The following is a 20,372-nucleotide window of genomic DNA, read 5'->3' as shown; positions in this document are numbered from 1 at the left end:
ATTTTTTGATTTATTGTAGAGATGAGGTCTCGCTGCCCAGGCGGGTCTCAAACCCGCGGGCTCAGGCAATCTACTCATCTCAGCCTCCCAAAGGCGCGGAATTACAGGCTGAGCCACTGAGCCCAGCTTCTAAGTATAATTTCTACTATTTGCCTACGGAAACGCAACTCCAAGCAAGCTGACTTTGTTCAGCGCTTCTGGTGTCCTTGGTGTGTGACGCTGCTCTGCAGTTTTGTGTCCCTGCCAACAGTGCCATGTCCTCCTCTCTTTGTCTTCTAAATCCCAACCCTGTGCTCAAAGACTCAGCTAAAACCATTCCTCTTCCATAAAGTCTCAGACCACCTTAGGTTCAATATCACTACTTCATCAGAATTCCTGTACCATTAACCTGGCACTCAGTATATTCATTCATTTGGAAAAAAAAACAACCGTAATGTGTACTTACTAGGTACCAAGTACCACAAATAGATGTTTGAAAACTAAAGATGAGTAATGTCAGTCTCTGCCTCCAAGGTTCTCTTGTAATTGTAGAGCTGACTAAAAAGTAAACAAACAGTTACTAGATAGAATATATTGCTACAGAGGTGTGTGTAATGTGTTATGACAATTTGTTACAATATTTCTCTTTTAATGTTTAAGTCTTGATTTTTCCAATGACAACAAAGTTCTCCTGAAAGGCAGGGCCTTTATCTTCTACTCAAAGTGTATGTATGTTAGCTAAAACCAATTTTGTTTTGATTACTAAAACCTTTCTACCTTATCTTAAGAGAAACATACATAGAATCCTGTCCATAGCCATTAGACTTAAAATTATGAATTAGTAGCTGTTTTTTTAGTAAGTTACTAACCAGCTATTAGCTATTCAGGGTAAAGGGAAAGAAGGTTAAGAGTTCACAAGTAACCACCATTTCATGTAGCCTTAAGTGGAGCTTGTTTTCTATTAGGTAACAAACTTCAAAAGAAATTTTTTTTTAAAAGGACAGGTTTGAGATGCATCTTTTATTTTCCTGGAAAGGCAGCAACGATGAGGAACGGGTCATAAGAGTAGATGCCAATTTTAAAAGATGCTTCAAATAAATTTGTACTATCATAGGAAAAATGCTGACAATAATACATAAAGTAGAAAAAAGTGTAGTGAATATATGTGTATATGGCATAGACAGAAAAGAAAAACATAAAAAGTAAAAGTAAAAATCCACAAAATGTGAATAAGCATCTCTAAATCGTGCGATTATGCGCCTTTACTCGGTACTTATCTGTATTTCATAGGTGGTTAATAATAATAAAAATACATTAGTATAATTTTAAAATCCAATTATTTTACAGGGAGTGGCGAAGGGAATAGGAGATGCTAAAACAGAGGAAGACTAAGAGAGCCAACGAGCAAAGGAGAGCAGGCTAACTTCCAGTCTGGGCATTAAGTCATTCTTCTGGCAAGCATGTTCTTGAACCACCGTGATTTACACTCCATTCAGTACCTCATGTTCCCAGAAGCATTCTTACAAATTCAATTTAGTAAATCAAAACTGGTAGCATCTGCTAGATGTCCCATTTACCATTGTATTTCAAAAAATAACTTGGTTTGCCTTTTTTCATTTGTCTTATGAACATTTCAATATTCCTTGTTTGTACTTTCAAGATGTTCAGTTTTTCTACAACTATGCTTTCAAGCCTCGTTAAAATCATGCTTTCCAGGAGGTATCACACTCCCAGACTTTAAACTTTATTATAAAGCTACAATAATCAAAACAGCCTGGTATTGGTACAAGAACAGGCACATAGGCCAATGGAACAGGATAGAGATTCCAGAAGCAAAACCTCAATTTCTCAACCAACTCATCTTCAACAAAGCCCCCACCACCAGCCACTGGGGAGAGGAAAACCTATTCAGTAAATGGTGCTGGGAAAACTGGCTGACCACATGCAGAAAATTCAAACAGGACTCCTGCCTATCCCCATACACAAAAATCAACTCTAAATGGATCAGAGACCTAAACGTAAAACGTCAAACTATAAGAACCTTAGAAAATGTAAGAGACATTCTTATGGAAATTGGAACTGGCAACCAATTCCTGATCAAAACCCCAAATGCTCATACCATAAGAGATAAGATAGACAAGCGGGACCTCATCAAACTGACAAGCTTCTACAAAGCCAAAGGAACCATCAAGAGGGCAGGGAGACAGCCCACAGACTGGGAAAAAATATTTGCCAACTGTAAGTCTGACAAAGGCCTAACATCTAGGATCTACAAGGAACTCAAGCGTGCCGAAAATAAAAAAACAAACAGCCTTATTACAAAGTGGGCAAAAAATATGAATAGAAACTTCTCAAAAGAAGACATAGGAGGAGCCAACAGATACATGAAAAAATGCTCAGTCTCACTAATTATCAAAGAAATGCAAATTAAAACTACACTGATACCATCTTAGTCAGGATAGCCATCATCAATCACTCGAAAAACAACAGATGCTGGAGAGGATGTGGGGAAAAGGGAATACTTCTACACTGTTGGTGGGAGTGCAAACTAGTACAGTCTTTGTGGAAAACAGTGTGGCACTTCCTAAAAAGCCTAAAAATCAACCTTCTATATGACCCTGCAATCCTCCTACTGGGAATATACCCGGAAGAACTCAAATCACTCCACAAAAAAGATACCTGCACACATATGTTTATCACGGCATTGTTCACAATAGCAAGAACATGGAACCAACTGTGCAGCCCACTTAAAGAGGACAGAATTTTTTAAAATATAGTACATACACACGATGGAATATTATGCAGCCATAAAAAAACAAAATCATGAACTTCGCAGCAAACTGGATGGACTGAGACTATAATACTGAGTGATTTTTCACAGAAACAAAGAACTGAGTAACACATGTTCACATGTTCTGACTCATAAGTGAACCTTGAACAACCATCGTCATACTTAAGAAAAGGGGTGGCAGTAGCGGGAAACTACGAGAGTGCAGGGGGTGGGATGGGGTGGGGAGGTGGGATTGGCAGAAGTGGGAATCTGCTTGGGGAAGGGGAAGCATACCTCATCAACAAGGGTACTTTCATAATGGATATCTGTATACCTAATCCTAAATTGTACCCCACATCTTTAAAATAAAAAAATTAAAAGTTAAAAAAAAAAAAATGCAGTTTCTCTAAGCACAATGAAGAGAAGCACAATAAAAAAAAACATGCTTTCAAAATTACCTGTGTATGCATATGTGTATAGAGTAGTAGTACTCATCGTAATCCATAATTGGCTATTAGAGCAATACCTTTGAGAACCAATGACATCATAAACCTTAATTTTTAAACCAAGAGCCTTCCCCTGTCCCCACTTAGGAAATACACTGAAAATACAACCAAAAGAATAACATCAACTTTCTTCCTACCTCATAAAATATTTCCATGTCTAGTAAGTTAAAACAGAAAATGACAGAAGTACAATAGAGTCTTTAGTTCACCAGCATAGAAACCAGTTCTCCATCAAAATTTCTAGTAATTTTCTCATATTTATCTGGGTCAGTTACTGATGCATCATCCTTTGATTATAAGCTGCATTCAACTTAAGAGAAACAGCAATGCTATCCTAAACAATGCTCTTATTTCCACCTGTAGAATGCAAATCGAAACATAAAATCTAGGTTTTCATAAAAAGAGAACTGTACAGTTATCTAACATTTTAATAACTTTTACTAATTAATGCCATCAAACATTTTATTAACATCAAAGATTTTTACTCATCATTAATTTTTATTTTGTATTCTTACCAACAAGGTGTATTTCATGTATTTTATGGTCTGCTGCAGTCTTTTAATACTTTTGGTTTGGAAGTAAGAGTAAATGGTATGTTCTCAAATGTAGTACAACAGACTGATGCTTCTGGGCAGGTTGGGGTGGCTCTGCACAGACCAGCACTCTCACTAACAACAAATGCACAGCTGGATAAAATAGAGGGATCTGTCCAAAGGCATCGAGGGAGGCAGCGAGAGCTGTGGGGTCTGAGAGCCCTGGGACGGCACCTCAGGGAAAGGAGCCGATTTCTGCAGCTGCTGTGACCCTGGGGACATCTGCACATTCAGGGCACAAGAGGGAGGCTGTGGATTCAGGTGATGTACGGCCACAAGCTGCCACTGAGGCTTGGAAAATAGGAGGTCTTCTGGCAGAGCACACACACAGCCAGTTCCTCTCCGGACTCTCATGAGTTCTGGGGCAGCCCAGGCCAAGAAACTAAAAATTAAGAAGACATCCCTGAAAGGCAGAGCAGAGTTACCGGTGGTGGTCGAGCAAGACAAACTTTAGAATTTGGGATCCAGCGGGGTAAAGACCCACACTGCTTGTGGACCCACACTTGTGGATCAACAACACAGTATTCTGTTTTCAAACAGGCTATGAGACACTAAGAATCGTTCAGGAAGACTGGCCACTCTGGCCTCCCACATGAAACCTTGATGAGCTCTGCTTTAGGAAAAAGAGTGAACCAGAGGTAAACAGACTCTCACCAAAGTCGCACACCAGCCTCAGCTCAGCAAAGTCCCTGACTGGATGAGGGTGACCAGCCTACCTGCCTATCAGAGGGACAATGCACTCTCTTTCTGGAAGCAGATGGATAGCATCATCTGGAGTCTCTATAGTTTTTTAACTGGAATGCCTGACATTCACTCAAAACTACCAGAAACACCAAATGCAGAACCATGTGATTAATAACCAAAGAAAAACTGGTTGGGGAGACACCTCTTATCAACAGGGGTGTCTGAACGAAGCATATTTGTACCTAACCCTTAACTGTACCCCACAATATCATAATAAAAAATATTGATTATAAAAAAAAAAGAAAAACTGGGCAAAACAATAGCCCCAAGGGTATTCCAGACATTCGAATTAGCTCACACAGACTGGAAAAATAATTATGATTAACCATGTGCAAGAAAGTAGAGAAAATCATGTAGAGTACAGATAAAAAGATAAATTCACCAGAGAACTGTAATTTATAGGAAAGAATCAAATAGAATCATGGATTGAAAATTATGTCATCTCAAATGAAGAACCCACTGGATGGGTTTAACAGCAGAAGACAACAGACTGGAAGGTAAATCTGTCATCATCTAGTTGTGCTGTTTATTCAATTATTGACTCTCATTTCCCTGACTCATCCTTCCTTACCCTGCTTATGAAACTGGGGCTGGACCCTGGAAACATATTTCCTGTGCCAGTAGGTGCAATGCTCAGCTTGTCAACAGAGAGGGATGGAGGGACAGGGCAAGGCACAGCAGAGAGAGGGGCTTCTGGTCTTGATTCCGATGTACTTTTACATCGCATAGCATTACATACATACATACATACATATATACATACATACATACATACATACATTACATAGCAGCTGTCAGAGACTAGTGGTTGACCTAGCCGTGCTTACCTTCCAGCTTGGCCCACCAGTCCCAGCCTAGCAGCACCCAGGAGGCCACCAGTACCAGTGCTGCCGCCCAGTGTCCTCAGTGAAGGTCCCCATCATCCCATGGGCTGCAGCCATACCCTCTCCAACAAGAGGTAGGAACCTCCGCTGGCAGGGGCACATGTGGGAAAGGAGGAAGGGTCTCCCCTTGACTTGGAATAACTGCTCTCTACTACTGCTAGCCTTACATTCTTTAGAGTTATCTTTTACTAAGTAAACAATTCCCGGTATCAAATTTTCCTCATTTAATTGCTAGTGTGGTTTTTGTTTTCTGACTGGACCCTGACTGATAAACTAGGAAAGTTGAGAGCTCTCAAACTCATCTATCCCTCTACATTATATGACCCAGCAGGTCCACCCTTCCATATGTACCCATGAGCAATGCATACATATATCTGCTGAGACATGTACAAGGAAATTCATAATAGCACTATTCTCAACAGTAACAAACTGAAAACAACTCAAGTGTCAAGCAGTAGTAGAATGGAATGTCATCAACAAGTGTGAACCACCACCACCACCACCAAAACAACCACATGAGGGAAGCTCACAAATCAATGCTGTTTGACTGCATTTGTACAAAGATCAAGAAGAGGCAAAAATAATAATGGCAATGTAAGCCAGCATCGTGTTCCCTCCTAGACAAGGTGGTCACAGTGACAGAAGATGGATGGGTGGGGGCTGCTGGGCACAGGAAACATGCTGTTTCTGGATCTAGGTGGCAGTTACATAGGTGTGTTTACTTTTTGGAAATTCACCATGCTATACATTTATAATTAGTACACTCTTCTGTATGTATGCTATTTGTCAACAGTAGCTATATAAAATACATAATATTTATGAACAATGAAATGCTTCCAAGCCCAACATGTGCTACGCACGGCAGGGATCTGGTGAGTACACCTCACTCTGTGCCCACACACCCTGTGCACATCCCTCCATCCCTACACTTATCACCTGTGCTACAGTTCTGCTCACTCACATGTCTCAGCAATGCAGCCAGCACGGGGGCTAAGGATGAGTGTTTTACAGGTCTGCAACGAGGCACTAAACAGGAACAGGCAAAACAAGACAGCATTCTATAGTACAATATGTTGCAGGCCAAGGTGCTTGGAAGTGTCTAGAAGAGAAGCACCACACATCTGGATGGTGGTTTTCAGCAGTGTGACACACAGTCATTCTGTTTTAGCTTAGTGCCTTCTGAGTATATATTTTGTGTGCACAGGGGATGGGAACTATTTTGTAGAACACATTCAGAAGATATCTTTCTGTGGGTAGCACAGCGAAGAGCAGAGGAGGAAAGGTGACAAGTTGTTCGTACTTGTTCATTCCACACAAGCAGGACAGAGTAAAAGCAAAGAACTAATATCAGGGGGACCACTCAAAAATGGAACTGTTTTTTGGAGGGCGGGCCCCCCTCTAGTAAAGTCTTCCCCTCTAGGTAAGTGTTCTAGAAACCCATCGGAATCCATGTACCAGATAGCACTGATGTGGGAGGGTGCCTTCAGCTTCACTTTTTTGTTGGAGATTCTTTCAACACATTTGCCCCTTTCATAATGGGCGACTTACGAGTGTACCTGCCCACAACATGCAGAGTGTTCAGAAGTTTTTACATCAAACCGAGAGTACTTTGAAAGTGACTGAAGCTTAAACATGAAAGAAAAATTTATATCCCCCTTCATTCAGCCAGTGGGTGATACCTGCAAATGACATTTGCTTGTCCCAAGCACTAAATCACCCTCACCAATCTACTGTTTGCTGGGACCAAAAAAAGGAACTTATTCATTAAAAATTGAGTTTATTGTTAATTATTACATGTTTAAACTTTAGTCACCTTCAAAGTACTCTCTGATGCAATATATCTATCAAGATGCTTTTTCCACCAATAAAACTGTTTTTGAACTTGTCAATTTTGATGCCTCGTAGTGTTTCTGCAGTTTTTTTCTTTTGCCTCTTTCACATCAGCAAAACACTTCCCTTTGAAAACTTTATTTTATTCAGGGAAACAAAAAAAGTCGCTGGGACGAGATTAGGCGAATAGGAAGGGTGGGGTGCAAGGATCATGCCATTTTGGGTCAAAAACTGCTAAACACTCAGCACGGTGTGGAAGGGTGCACTGTTTTGGTGGGAGAACAAGTCACCTGTTTGCCACAACTAGGGACAGTTCCCCTGCAAATTGTCTCTCACTACAATGCTAGCCCATCCACTGATGCCACTGGGTTCCTTGAACACTTACTTACTGGGGAAAGCCTGAACTACAAAGGGCCCACCCTCCAAAAAGATAATTCTAGTGGGTTTTTTGGGGGGGTCCCGGCTCATACTATAATTGCAACATGCTCTTTTCATTTAAATGTATGATCCACCCTTTCTCCTTTATGCAACTTTATTTTAAATTAAAGTGATTTATCTTTATTACTTTGGGGGGAAAATTTCACAATATCCTTCGAAACAGCTGAACACACTACAGAGTATTGTAAAACAGAGGCCGAAAATCACTTATTTGGACATTCTGTTAACTAATTTTTATCTACCCCAAATTTGTCTAAAACTAAATTTGTTTCTACTATTTGGAAATTTTAATCTGTCATGTATTTTCTAGTCTTGGAAACCTGCAAATTCCTTAAGGAATAAAATGCCTTAAAGAAAACTTGTTCATCTAACAAGCATGTATCGTATACCTCCACACACCGGGTACTCTTCCAGTTACTAGGATGCAGCAGTGAGCCAAACCAACTGCATTCTCTCTCGAAGCTTCCATTCCACTGAAGAGGTAAGGATGGTCCATTATCCCAGTTTGCCTAACTCTGTCTCGCTTTAACATGGAATGTCCCACAACCCAGAAAACTCCCTCAGTCCTGGGCAAAGCAGAGCAGTTGGTCACCCTGGCAGAAACAGACACCCAACAAACATGCAACCCCAAATCATCAAGTGGTTTAAGGGCTATGAAGAAAACAGAGCATGATAAAGATGAGGGAGCGCTGGGCGAGTGCTGGCATTTGATACAGAGATATCAGGGAAGGCCTCTCTACTAAAATGAATTTTTTTTTTTTTTTTTTTTTGAGTTAGGGTCTCACTCTGTCACCTATGCTGGAGTGCAGTGTCACGCTCTCGGTCACTGCAGCCTCAATCTGCTGGGCTCAGGCGATCCTCCTGCCTCAGCCTTTCAAGTAGCTAGAACTACAGGCATGCACCACCATGTCAGGCTAATTTTTTTATCTATTGTAGAGACGAGGTCTCACTAGGTTGTCCAGGCTGGTCTCAAACTCTTGGGCTCAGGCAATCCTCTCACCTCTGCCTCCTAAAGTGCTGGGATTACAGGCGTGAGCCACAGCACCCAACTAATATAATTATTTTGAAGAAAAGAGGGAGCAAGCCACTCAGAGAAGTGCAGGAAGAGTTCCAGGCAGAATGAATAAGCATATGAAAGGGTCCTGAGGTGGCAGTGTGCAGAGAATGTCCCAGGAAGAGCAAGGAGGCCCACACAGCTGGAGGAAGGAGCAGGAACAGCAGGAAGGACATCAAGGCAAAGAGGCCACAGGTGCCAGCTGTGGCGTGATGGCTCCATCACCCAGCTTCTTCATGTTGGTTTTCACTAAAGGGAGCCTCTGTCTTAATGTAATGCTCACTCTCCTTACATTGTATCACGTATGTGGAAAACACTACTTAACTATCCCACAGCACTGCTTTTTTATCGTTATTCCAGCATTTCTCTGTAAACTACCTATGTCTGTTTGCTGTCATAATCTATAGCTTATTTCCCTAAAATGCAGCCTCCATGAGGTCAAGTTCCACACTGCACAGTGCTGGACACACTATGCAAAAAATAAATACTACCTTGCATGATCAACATTTGTATACCTAACCCTGACCTGTACCCCATATCTTTAGAACAATAAAAAGAAAGCAAAATAAATAAATACTAATCCTGGGTAGGATTTTCTTTCATTTGTCTTTTGTTGCTTTTATGCTTTTTCATTAGTAAAGGAGTCACCACTAAGTCAACACCTTTTTCATAACATGACACATGAAACATTATGACAAATAAGTATAGTAGGATACTGGAAAAGAATAGCCACTGACAAATTAACTCACACTGCAGGAATGGCTCTTTAATCAGCAAATACTGAGAACTGGAGGCTCAGGGCAAAAGTACAAACAGCAAAAAGCTGTACAAATAACAAATCAACTCTAAATGCCCCTGAAAATATTCTAGACACTAATTATTTGGATGATTACCAAGTTACTGTTGTGAGAAAGTCCTTCCACGACCACCCATAAGCCAAATTAACTGCTTCCTCTGCTGTGCATCATGTTGAATATGATGGTCTTCTCATATTTCCTGTTGAGGAAAGCCGTGTGTCTGTCTCCCCTGCTAGCCACATCTCCAGCAGAGCTCAGGCACACATCCAGAGCAAAGTTCCACTGCCCAGGGACCCAGGGCATACCAGTTAATTAATGCTGAAGTAAATGATTTGAAGAATGAATTACCAGCATGGAGAATGGAAAGCAATGAAGCACACTTTTAACCAATCTACTAGAATGTATGAGTGCTGAACTTAAAAGTGGCTCTCAGAAATACTACGCGCTTACTGCAATGCTGCTTCCATTTCTATCACAGAAAATTATTTGAGTTCAGTTTAGGAACTTACAGAAAAAGCACTGCCATTATTTAATAATCACATCTCAGTATCAAAATATGTAATACTCCAGCTTCCTCAACAAATTGGTTTACCTCAAAAAAGCAGAAAAAGATAAAGAACAGTAACAATGAACCCTAAAATTTCTGTAAAGAAATTTTTGCTCAATAAAAAGAAAAACTTTATATTAAAAGTTAGAACTAGCTGGGCATGGTGGCTCACGCCTATAATCCCAGCACTTTGGGAGGCTGAGGTGGGAGGACTGCCTGAGCCGACGGGTTTGAGACCAACCTGGGTAACTTGGACAGTCCTCGTCTCGACAATAAATAAAAAAAATTAGTTGGGTATGGTGGCATGTGCCTGTTGTTCCAGCTACTTGGAAGGCAAGGCAGAAGGATCACCTGAGCTCAGCAGGCTGAGGCTGCAGTGGCTCCAGCCTGGGCAGCAGAGTGAGACTCCAACTCAAAAAAAAAAAAAGTTAGAGCTATAAAGCCCCAGGGTATAATACAAAAATTAATTGTATTTCTATACAACAACATTGTAAAACTAAAAATGAAACTAAAAAAATTACAATTACAATAGTATCCTTAGGAATAAATTAAAAAGTACAAAACTTATACTCCGAAAATTACAAAAACATTGTTGAAAGAAATTAAAGAAGGACTAAATAAACAAATATATTTCATGTGCCTGATTTGGAAGGCGTACGGTTGCTAAAACAGTCTACAGATTCAACATAATCCCCATCAAAATTCCAGCTGGATTCCTTGTAGAAATTAACTACCTGATACTAAAATGCATACAGGAATTCAAAGGACCCACACTAGGCAAAACCATCTTGGAAAGAAAAAAGCTGGAAAACTTACTCTTCCCAATCTCAAAACTTACTCCAGCGTCACAGCAATCAAGACAGTACGGTAGCTGGGCTCGGTGGCTCAGCCTGTAATCCCGCGCTTTGGGAGGCTGAGGTGAGTGGATTGCCTGAGCCCGCGGGTTCGAGACCCGCCTGGGCAACTTGACAAGACCTCATCTCTACAATAAATCAAAAAATTAGCCAGGTGTGGTACCACGGGCCTGTAGTTCCAGTTACTTGGAAGGCTGAGGCGGAAGGATCGCCGGAGTCCAGCAGGTCGAGGCTGCGGTGGCCGGGAAAGGCCACTGTACTCCAGTCTAGGCGACAGAGTGAGACTCCAACTCAAAAAAAAAAAAAAAAGACAGTGTGGTACTGGTAGAAGACAGACACATACATCCACAAAACAAAATTGCTAGTCCAGAAATAACCCCTCACATTCTAATTAATTGAGTTTCAACAAGAATGCCAAGAAAGCTTAATGAGAAAAAATATAATCTTTCCAATAGTGTGCTAATACATCTGGAAATCTACTTGCAAAACAATGAAATGAGGACTCAACCCAAACCATATACAAAATTTAATTCAAAATGAATCAAAGACCTAAATGTAACAGCAAAAACTACAAAACTCTCCAAGGAAACATAAGAGTAACTTGAATTAGGCAATAGTTTCTTAGGTAAAAAACCTGAAGCACAAGCAACAACAACAAAAAATAAATACATCAGACTTCCTAAAAATTAAAACCTCTTGGCCTTCAAAGGACACCACCAAGAGAATGAGATGACAACCCATAGAACGGAAAAAATGTGGTTAATCACACAGCTGACAAAGGACATATGCCCAAAAGAAAGAACTCTTACAACTGGACAATAAAAAGACAAATACACTAATCTTACAGTTGGCAAAGCACCTGAATAGACATTTCTCCAAAGGAAGAATACAGATGACCAATTAGCACATGAAAAGATGCTCAACACCACTGGCCATCAGGGAAGCACAAATCACAACCACAGTGAGACACCACTTCATACCCTCCAGGATTGCTATCATCAAAATGAGAGATTAGGCAGGGGTAGTGGCTCAAATTTGTAATCCCAGCACTTTGGGAGACTGAGGCGAGAGGATTACCTGGGCTCAGGGGTTCAAGACCAGCCTAGGCAACTTAGCGAGACCCTGTCTCTACAATAAATCAAAAATTAAGCTTGGCATGGTAGAGCGCACCTATAGTTCCAGCTACTTGGAAGGCTGAGGTGGAAGGATCGCCTAAGCCCAGCAGGTCGAGGTTGCAGTGGCCTGGGCGACATAGTGAGACTCCAACTCAAAAAAAATTTAAAAAGTGAGAGATTATAACAAGTGTTGGTGAGGACATGGAGAAATGGGCACACTTAAACACTCTGGTGGAGGCGTAATATGGTGCTGTCACTTTGAAAACAGTCTGGCAATTCCTCAAAAAGTTGAACACAGAGTTACCACTTGGCTTTGTGATTCAACTCGTGGTATACACCCAAGAGAAAAAAAAATATGTTCACACAACAACAGTTAAAATAGCCAAAACATGGAACAATACAATGTCCATCAAGTGATGAATAAATAAATAAAATGTGGATATGCAAACAATGTAATATTATTTGGCAATACAAAAATTAAACAGTGATATATGCTTCATTTAAAGCATTACACTAAGTGTAAGAAGTCAAATAGTTGTTCATATGATATATGGTGCCATTTATACAAAATGTCCAGAAAAAGCAAGTCCATAGAGACAAAATGCAGATAAACTGCTGCCTTGGGTGGGGTGGATAGAAATGGGAGGATAGGGAAGTGACTAATAAATTTAGGGTTTCTTTTTGGGAAAATGACAATGTTCTAAATTTGTGATGATTGTTGCACAATTCTGTGAATAAACCTAAAACCACTGAATCATACACTTTAAGCAGGTGAACTGTATGGCATATTAATTGTCTCAATAAATGTTACTTTAAATAAATAAATAACTTGAGTTCTCCCCAGGATGGAAAATGATGTCTCACTGGGAATGTTGTTAAGCAAAGGCAAATGGCCTTCTGTTGGAGAAGTTGCTGTAAAAGATGCATTCAGTCAGTGGTTCCCAATAACAGTTCACAAACTTATACATTAAAAAAAGCCCAGGGAACTGAACAGTATTGAGGCTCCCCAAAGCATCTAATTCAGTAAGTCCAGTGGGGTTCAGGTTGTATTTTTAACAGGCTTCCCAAGTTATTTTAATGTATATCCAGAATTGGAAACCACTGAACCATTAAGGTCCTAGTCAAATGATTTTATGATTCTGTAGTGTCTATGAGATACCCCTAGATGTTGTATCTATCTATTATTTGACTTTTATCTGAAAATCTCAGGTTCGTTAATTCAGGGAGGGCCTTACCTCCCTGAATGGAGAGCACGTATTTAGAAAGTGGTAGATTCATCTGATGAATTAGAGTATCTCACATATTTCTAATAGCTTTATGTGTGTCTTTTACTTAAGCTATTTCAAGTCTTTTCTGGAAAGGAGTAGGCTTAAATAAACTGAATAAATAAAGATTACATACATTACATATATTCCCTAAAACCATATTTGGAGAGTCCACTTTTCTCAAATCTATATAATCTATATCAAAAATATAGGTATAGGCCAGGGTCGGTGGCTCACCCTGTAATCCCAGCACTTTGGGAGGCTGAGGCGAGTGGATTGCCTAAGCCTGCCGGTTCAAGACCAGACCAGACAACTTAGCGAGACCTCATCTTTACAAAAAAAATTTTTTTAAATTAGCCAGGTGTGGTAGCATGCACCTATAGTTTCGGATGCCTGGAAGGCTGAGGCAGAAGGATTGCCAGAGCCCAGCAGGTTGATGCTGGGGTGGCCATGATTGTGCCATGGCACCCCAACCTGGGCGACAGAGTAAGACTCCAACTCAAGGGAAAAAAATATATTTAAATACATATACATATATATATGTATATGTGTATATATATATATATATATACCCCTATATATATATATATACACATTATATATATCATATATATATAATTATGAAAATGTTACATTTGATTCTATTATATATACATATATATATGTATATATATATATTCATGAATTTTAAGATAAAACCCAGAAACTTTGCCATAGGAACTACTTTGGGTTGCACGCCCAGATTCCAGGGGCACAAATTCATTCCCTTCTGCAGTTAATATTTCAGTGGAAAATCCAAGAAAGCTGGATACTCTGTTTTCCACTCCCTGAGTGATGAGATACGTATTGTCCCTTCCTTCAGAACTATATGTAGACCAGTTAGGTTATTAGTGACTGTGGTCTGACCGCTCCAGAAGAGGGGAACAGTCTGAACTGAATCCACGAATTACACCATAATCTGTCAGCAGTTGAGTGAAAAACCATTCAGAGGCAAGCTGTGTCTGGGGAAATGCCTGCTGAGCATTAGCCTTGCAGTTGTTCCTGTCCTAATGTTTTAACAAAATGACAGCAAACATCAGGGCATCCTCCAGGGCTATATGGACCACACCAACTCAGTGGAGCATGTCTGCTGGCTGTTCTTACCTGGGCCTGCCCAGGCCACCAGTCCATGAGGAAGCCCTGCGTAGCTTAGCTGAAGCCTTAGATTAACTAACTACCACTAGAGAGAAGGTGTTCCCCTATATTTGCAGTCTTTCTCTTAAATCTAGCTTTGATTCCTGGCTGTTCTTTTTCAGCTAACTTCTCAAAAACACATGTGATAATTTTACTCAGGGACTAAACATATAAAGAGGCATTATAATACCAGCTCTGACACAGAATGCTATAAATAGGAGTGGAATAAGATGGATCTTAAAGTCCTTTAGCTTTTAAATTCTACCCTCTCACAATGCTGGACAATATTAAAGATGCACACTACAAATTGTAAATGCAATTCCAGAAAAAGAAGTTGTCAACAGGCATTCCTTATTCTTTCCATCATGCCTGTTCCCTCTTGCATAACCCCAGCTCAAAGCCTCCCTTCCCCCCCTACACACTGAATTTTTACAATCATCCTCCTCAATTTCTGTCCTCTGTTTCTCCTATCCCATGATGTCAGGTGACTCTCCCTTCATCACTCCTTCAGGGGCTCTCAGCCCCAGTGCAGTACACTCCATGACCTTCTCCCAAGTCTTCCTTCTAACCTCTTCTAGCCTTTCCTTGAATTAACTTACATTTCAGCAAATCTGTCAGTACCCTCTTCTAATAGAGCATACAAATCATAGCTTCTTCAAATGTGCTATGTCACTCCCCCACCTAAAATGTTCTTCGCATACTTCCCACTTTTGTTCCACTCGTCAAGAAAGAATACAGTCTTACCGCCATCACCAAGCTTTTTCTGGCCACCTTCTCTAAATTCCTGGGGCACTCGGTCTGTGATACATCTTTGGCATCTGGTATATTCTACCCTCTACTGGGCAGATTTAATACAGGTGAAGTCTGTGGTGAAACCTTTGCCTCATTTTTTCCAGGTAAGACCCTCAGCTTTAATGTGTGGTGAACACGTAGCAGAGCATCTAAAGGAGCCATATTTAACTTATAATTTTTAAAAATAAAATAACAGCTTACATGCAGTTACTAGAAACTACCACAAATCCACCCTACTCTTGCCAACACAGTATTATTACAATTGGGTTCTAAAATTTAAGATAACTCTTTAGGTTTAGGTTAACGCTTCCTGTTTAATACTTCCCCTTTAAGGGGAGGGGGGATTTCAAAGTAAATCATCAAAACTTTTAATTACAAAACTTTAACAAGACAAAAAATTTCCAGGCTGGGTACAGTGGCCCAAGCTTGTAATCCCAGCACTCTGGGAGGCAGAGGTGAGAGGACTGCCTGAGCTCAGGAGTTCGAGACCAATCTGAGCAACATGGCAAGACCTTATCTCTACGATAAATCAAAAAATTAGCTGGGCACATGCATGTGGTTCCAGTTACTTGGAAGGCTGAGGAGGAAGGATCGGCTGAGCCCAGCAGGTCGAGGCTGAGGTGACCGTGAGTATTGCCACTGCACTCCAGCCTGGGCAACAGAGTGAGACTATGACCCCAAAAAAAAAAATTTTTTTCCAGAAAACAAAACTAAGAATATAGCTTTGAACAATAAAACTTCTTATGGTATAAGTAATAGACATCAAATGCAAATTTCAGAAGGAAAAGAGAGACATTTTGTCTGGACCAAACCATTTAAATGAACTGGCACACGTTCTTTCCCATCAGTCATGCAAAACACACAACTTCTACTAAACCATATATGCTCTGACAAGAACCATCACCCTTTTCCCTAATGGTGAATATTCTTGTTTTGATTCCAGGCACATTTTATTTCAACTACAAGGTTTTTGGTCTTAATAAAGAACACTCAATGTGATCTTTACCCTTCTGATAATACTGAGATGATGCAGATACATTCCAAATTTGTCACTTTCACTCCTAAACAAAAAAAGGCCTCTAGGGCCAAAAACTGTTTCTCCTGGCATGCAGGCATGAAATATTAAGTTGAAACAAAGAAAGTGTTTTCAACATGTCTTTTTAAACTGAAGTAATAATATTCCAACCAATATGCTAGAGACTTTTTATTAATTCTGAGTAGCCAGAAAATAAAAGTACAATAAAAAGCATCTCTTAATTAACTACTTGAGCAAATAAAGAGTTGTATTTATTTCACAGGACAGAGAAAAGAGGGGTGGGAAAAAATTTACATTTGACAACCCTATCTGTTAAGCAATTGTCAAAAGTTAATCTTGCTTTCTTTTCAGCAAATAAAGATCTTTCAGGCAAACAGGCAGTACTCACCTGCAGAGCCAAAGGGTCTGGCAGGAATTCAGCATCCTCTCCAAAGATAAAATCAGGGGGCAGCTCTGGGTATTGGGCATTGAAAATGATGTCCCCTGAGACAAACAAACAAAAACTGCATCAAAAAAACTTCTAAAATAAACATACTAGTTTAAGAAAAATGTGTAAAAGGCGCTTTCTGAATGATTCACTCTTCAAATAAAAATACTGGCATCCTCCTTTAAATTAACATCCACAGCAAGCACTCAAAGGAAGTTTTGGCTACTAATGGTACACTAGGAATGTGAACCAGAAAAGTGGAGAAGCGGCCACACGAACGGTACATGCTGCCGGTTTTCAGAGGAAACATGACTGTCCAGTCACTGCTGCTAATTAACAAGCCTTAACTCCAGTGTTTTCTAAGATTCTTATAATTTGAGGTTTTACAGAAATTGGAATAGTCAACTGATTCTTGATCAAAACCCCAGATGCCCATGCCATAGGAGATAAGATAAGTGAGACCTCATCAAACTGAAAAGTTTCTGCACAGCAAAAGAAACCATCAAGAGAGCAGAATGACAGCCCACAGAATGGGAAAAAAATATCTGCCAACTGCATATCTGACAAAGGCTTAACATCCAAGATCTACAAGGAACTCAAACGTGCCGACAGGAAAAAACAAACAGTTCTATTAAAAAGTGGACAAAAGATGAATAGACACTTCTCAAAAGAAGACATACAAGCAGCCAACAGACACATGAGAAAATGCTCAGCCTCACTAATCATCAAAGAAATGCAAATCAAAACCACACTGAGATACCACCTAACTCTGGTCAGGATGGCTAACATCAATAATTCAAAAAACAACAGATGCCGGCGGTGGGAGTGTAAATTAGTACAACCTCTATGGAAAACAGTGTGGTGATTTCAAAAAGATCTAAAAACTGACCTTCCATAAAACCCAGCAATCCCCTTTTACTGGGAATATACCCAGAGGAACTCAAATTATTCTACAAAAAAAATACCTGTGCATGCATGTCTATTGCCACACCATTCACAATAGCAAAAACATGGAACCAACTATGCTACCCATTGAAAGTGAACTGGATTAAAAAATGGGCAACCATGCTGTCCGTTGAAAGTGAACTTGATTTTTAAAATGTGAAAAAAGTGTGGTACATACACACAATAGAATATTATGCAGCCATAAAGAAGGATACAATTATGGACTTCACAGCAACTTAGATGGATTTAGAATCTATCATACTCAGTGATCTATCACAGAAACAAAGAACTGAGTACCACATGTTCTCACTCATAAGTGGATCCTGAATAAGTGGATCATAATACCACAAGAAAGGATTGGCAATAGCAGGACACTGCCAGGAGGGGGCTGGGAGAACAGACATAACATCCATAAGCATATCTGATCCCAAACCAGGTGAAGTGAGGATCAACGGGAAGCCCAAACTTCACCTGTATGATGACCACTTATGTACCTAATCCTGAACTGTACCCCACATCTTTAAAATAAAAACTAAATAATAAATAAGTCTTGACTGAAAACGGATTCTGTACAAACACAGTCCGTGCCTTGCAGAAATTAAACATACATACCTTTGGTATAATGGGAAGAACATTGGGCTTGAAGTCAAAAAAGTTAAAGGTATCCGATTTATTCATTAGCTTTAGTGATCTTAGCCAAGTTTTCACTTCTTTAGACTTCAGTTTCATCAGCAGGATAATAACAGCACCAAGGTCACTGTCATCACTGCTACTGTAGTAGCCATCACTGTAACAGCACTGACATCACAGACTGGTGTGAGAACAGAAAGAGGCAGCATGCCTAGCATACTGCCTGGCATACAGTACAGACAGAGTAAGCGACATAGGGGGCACTGCATTCTGAAACATGAGACAAATTACCAAGCGTCATGAGCAAATTTATGCTGTCAGTTTTTCTACCTGTTTCTTTTCTGACTCTTCCTGTGGTTCCTTTTATTTTCCTCTGCTCACTCCAAGAATCAGTTCTCATCATTATGCAAATATTAACAAGAAGATTAGTTTATCAACAATCTAACACTTGGGTTGTAATGTATAAGAGTGTATATATTATGTACATGCACACCCCTGCATATGCTTATGATAAAGTTTTATCAGTCCAATAACTTTTACTGCTCAAACAATCCTACCTACATAATGGTAACCAAATTTAAACATTCAAACCTCAATTCTCATTGGAGCCTTAAATCTTTGCATACCAGGCAATTTGGTGTCCAGCTCAGCAAGTCTAAAAAGATGACCATGACTGCTTCTCTCATGCCCCTCTTTCTCTAGCTGACTTCCCTGCTCCCAGGGACAGCACTTTTCTCCCTTAAAACCCCACACTGACACATTAGTGTCATCTTCAGCCTAACACACACCATTTATGCTCTTAGAAAACAAATCATCTCCGTTTTTCCTCCAAAATATCAATCATATAGATTCTTCCTATCTTAGACTTGCTAATATTAGCATAATGATGAGAATGGATTCTGAATGAATATGTGAACTTAGCTCTAGGTACTATGCTAGGCACTAAATATCAACAACAACAAAAAAAGAACTGTGCTACTTAAGAGCTGACAAACTAAAGTAACTCAATCCAATCTTTTTTTGTTTTTGCTGCTTTTTTTGAGACAAGGTCTCACTCTGTCACCCAGGCTGGGGTGCAGTGGCACAATCATAGCTCACTGCAATTCAACTTCTGGGCTCAAGCGATCTTCTTGCCTCAGTCTCTAGAACTAGATGAGTAGCTGGAACTACAGGTGCGCGCCACCATGCCCAGCTAATATTTTTTATTTTTGTAGCAATGAAGGTCTTGTTATGTTGCCCAGGCTGGTCTTGAACTCCTGAGCTCAAATGATCTTCCCATCTCAGCCCCTCAAGGAGCTGGGATTACAGGCATAAGCAACAGTGCTCTGCCAAAGAACTCAATCTTTACCACTCACTCTTAAATGGTCTCCTAGTACCAGTTACCCTCCAGTCCCTAATACATACTATTGCCAAACAAAATTATTTTTTCTCGTCATTAAAGTCTCGCTTCTGCTGTACAAGCAAATCTTCTTAAGCAGGGGTCCCCCAATCCCCAGGCCATGGATTGCCACCAGTGTGTGGCCCATTAGGAAGCTGGCTGCACAACAGAAGGTAAGCTGCAGGTCAGGGAGCAAAGAATCATCTGTATTCACAGCCGCTCCCTATGGCTCACATTACCACCTGAGTTTCGCCTCCTGTCAGATCAGCGGAGGCATTAGATACTCATAAAGGCGTGAATCCTGTGAACAGAGCACGCGCTGCGCACTCCTTATGAGAATCTAATGCCACAGCTGATCTGCACAATAAATGTAATTAATGAGCTTCAATCATCCCAAAACCATTCCCCACCCTGGCCCGTGGAAAAACTGTCTTCCACTAAACCGGTCCCTAATGCCAAAAAGATTGGGGACTGCAGTTCTTAAACTATTTTTCCCCAAAACTTCCTAACTCAAGACTTAACTTCAATGATTCTCTACTAGCAAACAGAGCAAAAGCAAACTTTTCAAACTGATTTTTAAATCTCCGAAATACGATGTTCCTACCTATTTATCCA

At 40.2% G+C, this 20,372-nt stretch overlaps 1 protein-coding gene across 1 annotated transcript in view; it reads right to left on the bottom strand.

Annotated features, from left to right (window-relative positions):
• Positions 1-20,372, bottom strand: part of BABAM2 (BRISC and BRCA1 A complex member 2) — a 341,663-nt gene that overhangs the window by 220,387 nt on the left and 100,904 nt on the right. Inside the window, exon 3 of the mRNA XM_021706289.1 lies at positions 16,766-16,860. Coding sequence (XP_021561964.1) covers positions 16,766-16,860 — 95 coding nt within the window. The remainder of the gene's footprint in view (positions 1-16,765; positions 16,861-20,372) is intronic.

This window comes from Carlito syrichta, unplaced genomic scaffold (assembly GCF_000164805.1).
Source record: "Carlito syrichta isolate Samal-C Ts95f unplaced genomic scaffold, Tarsius_syrichta-2.0.1 Scaffold315403, whole genome shotgun sequence".
NCBI lineage: Eukaryota > Metazoa > Chordata > Mammalia > Primates > Tarsiidae > Carlito > Carlito syrichta.
Note: the sequence above shows the minus strand (reverse complement) of the source record. Positions and strands in the feature narration are given on the sequence as shown.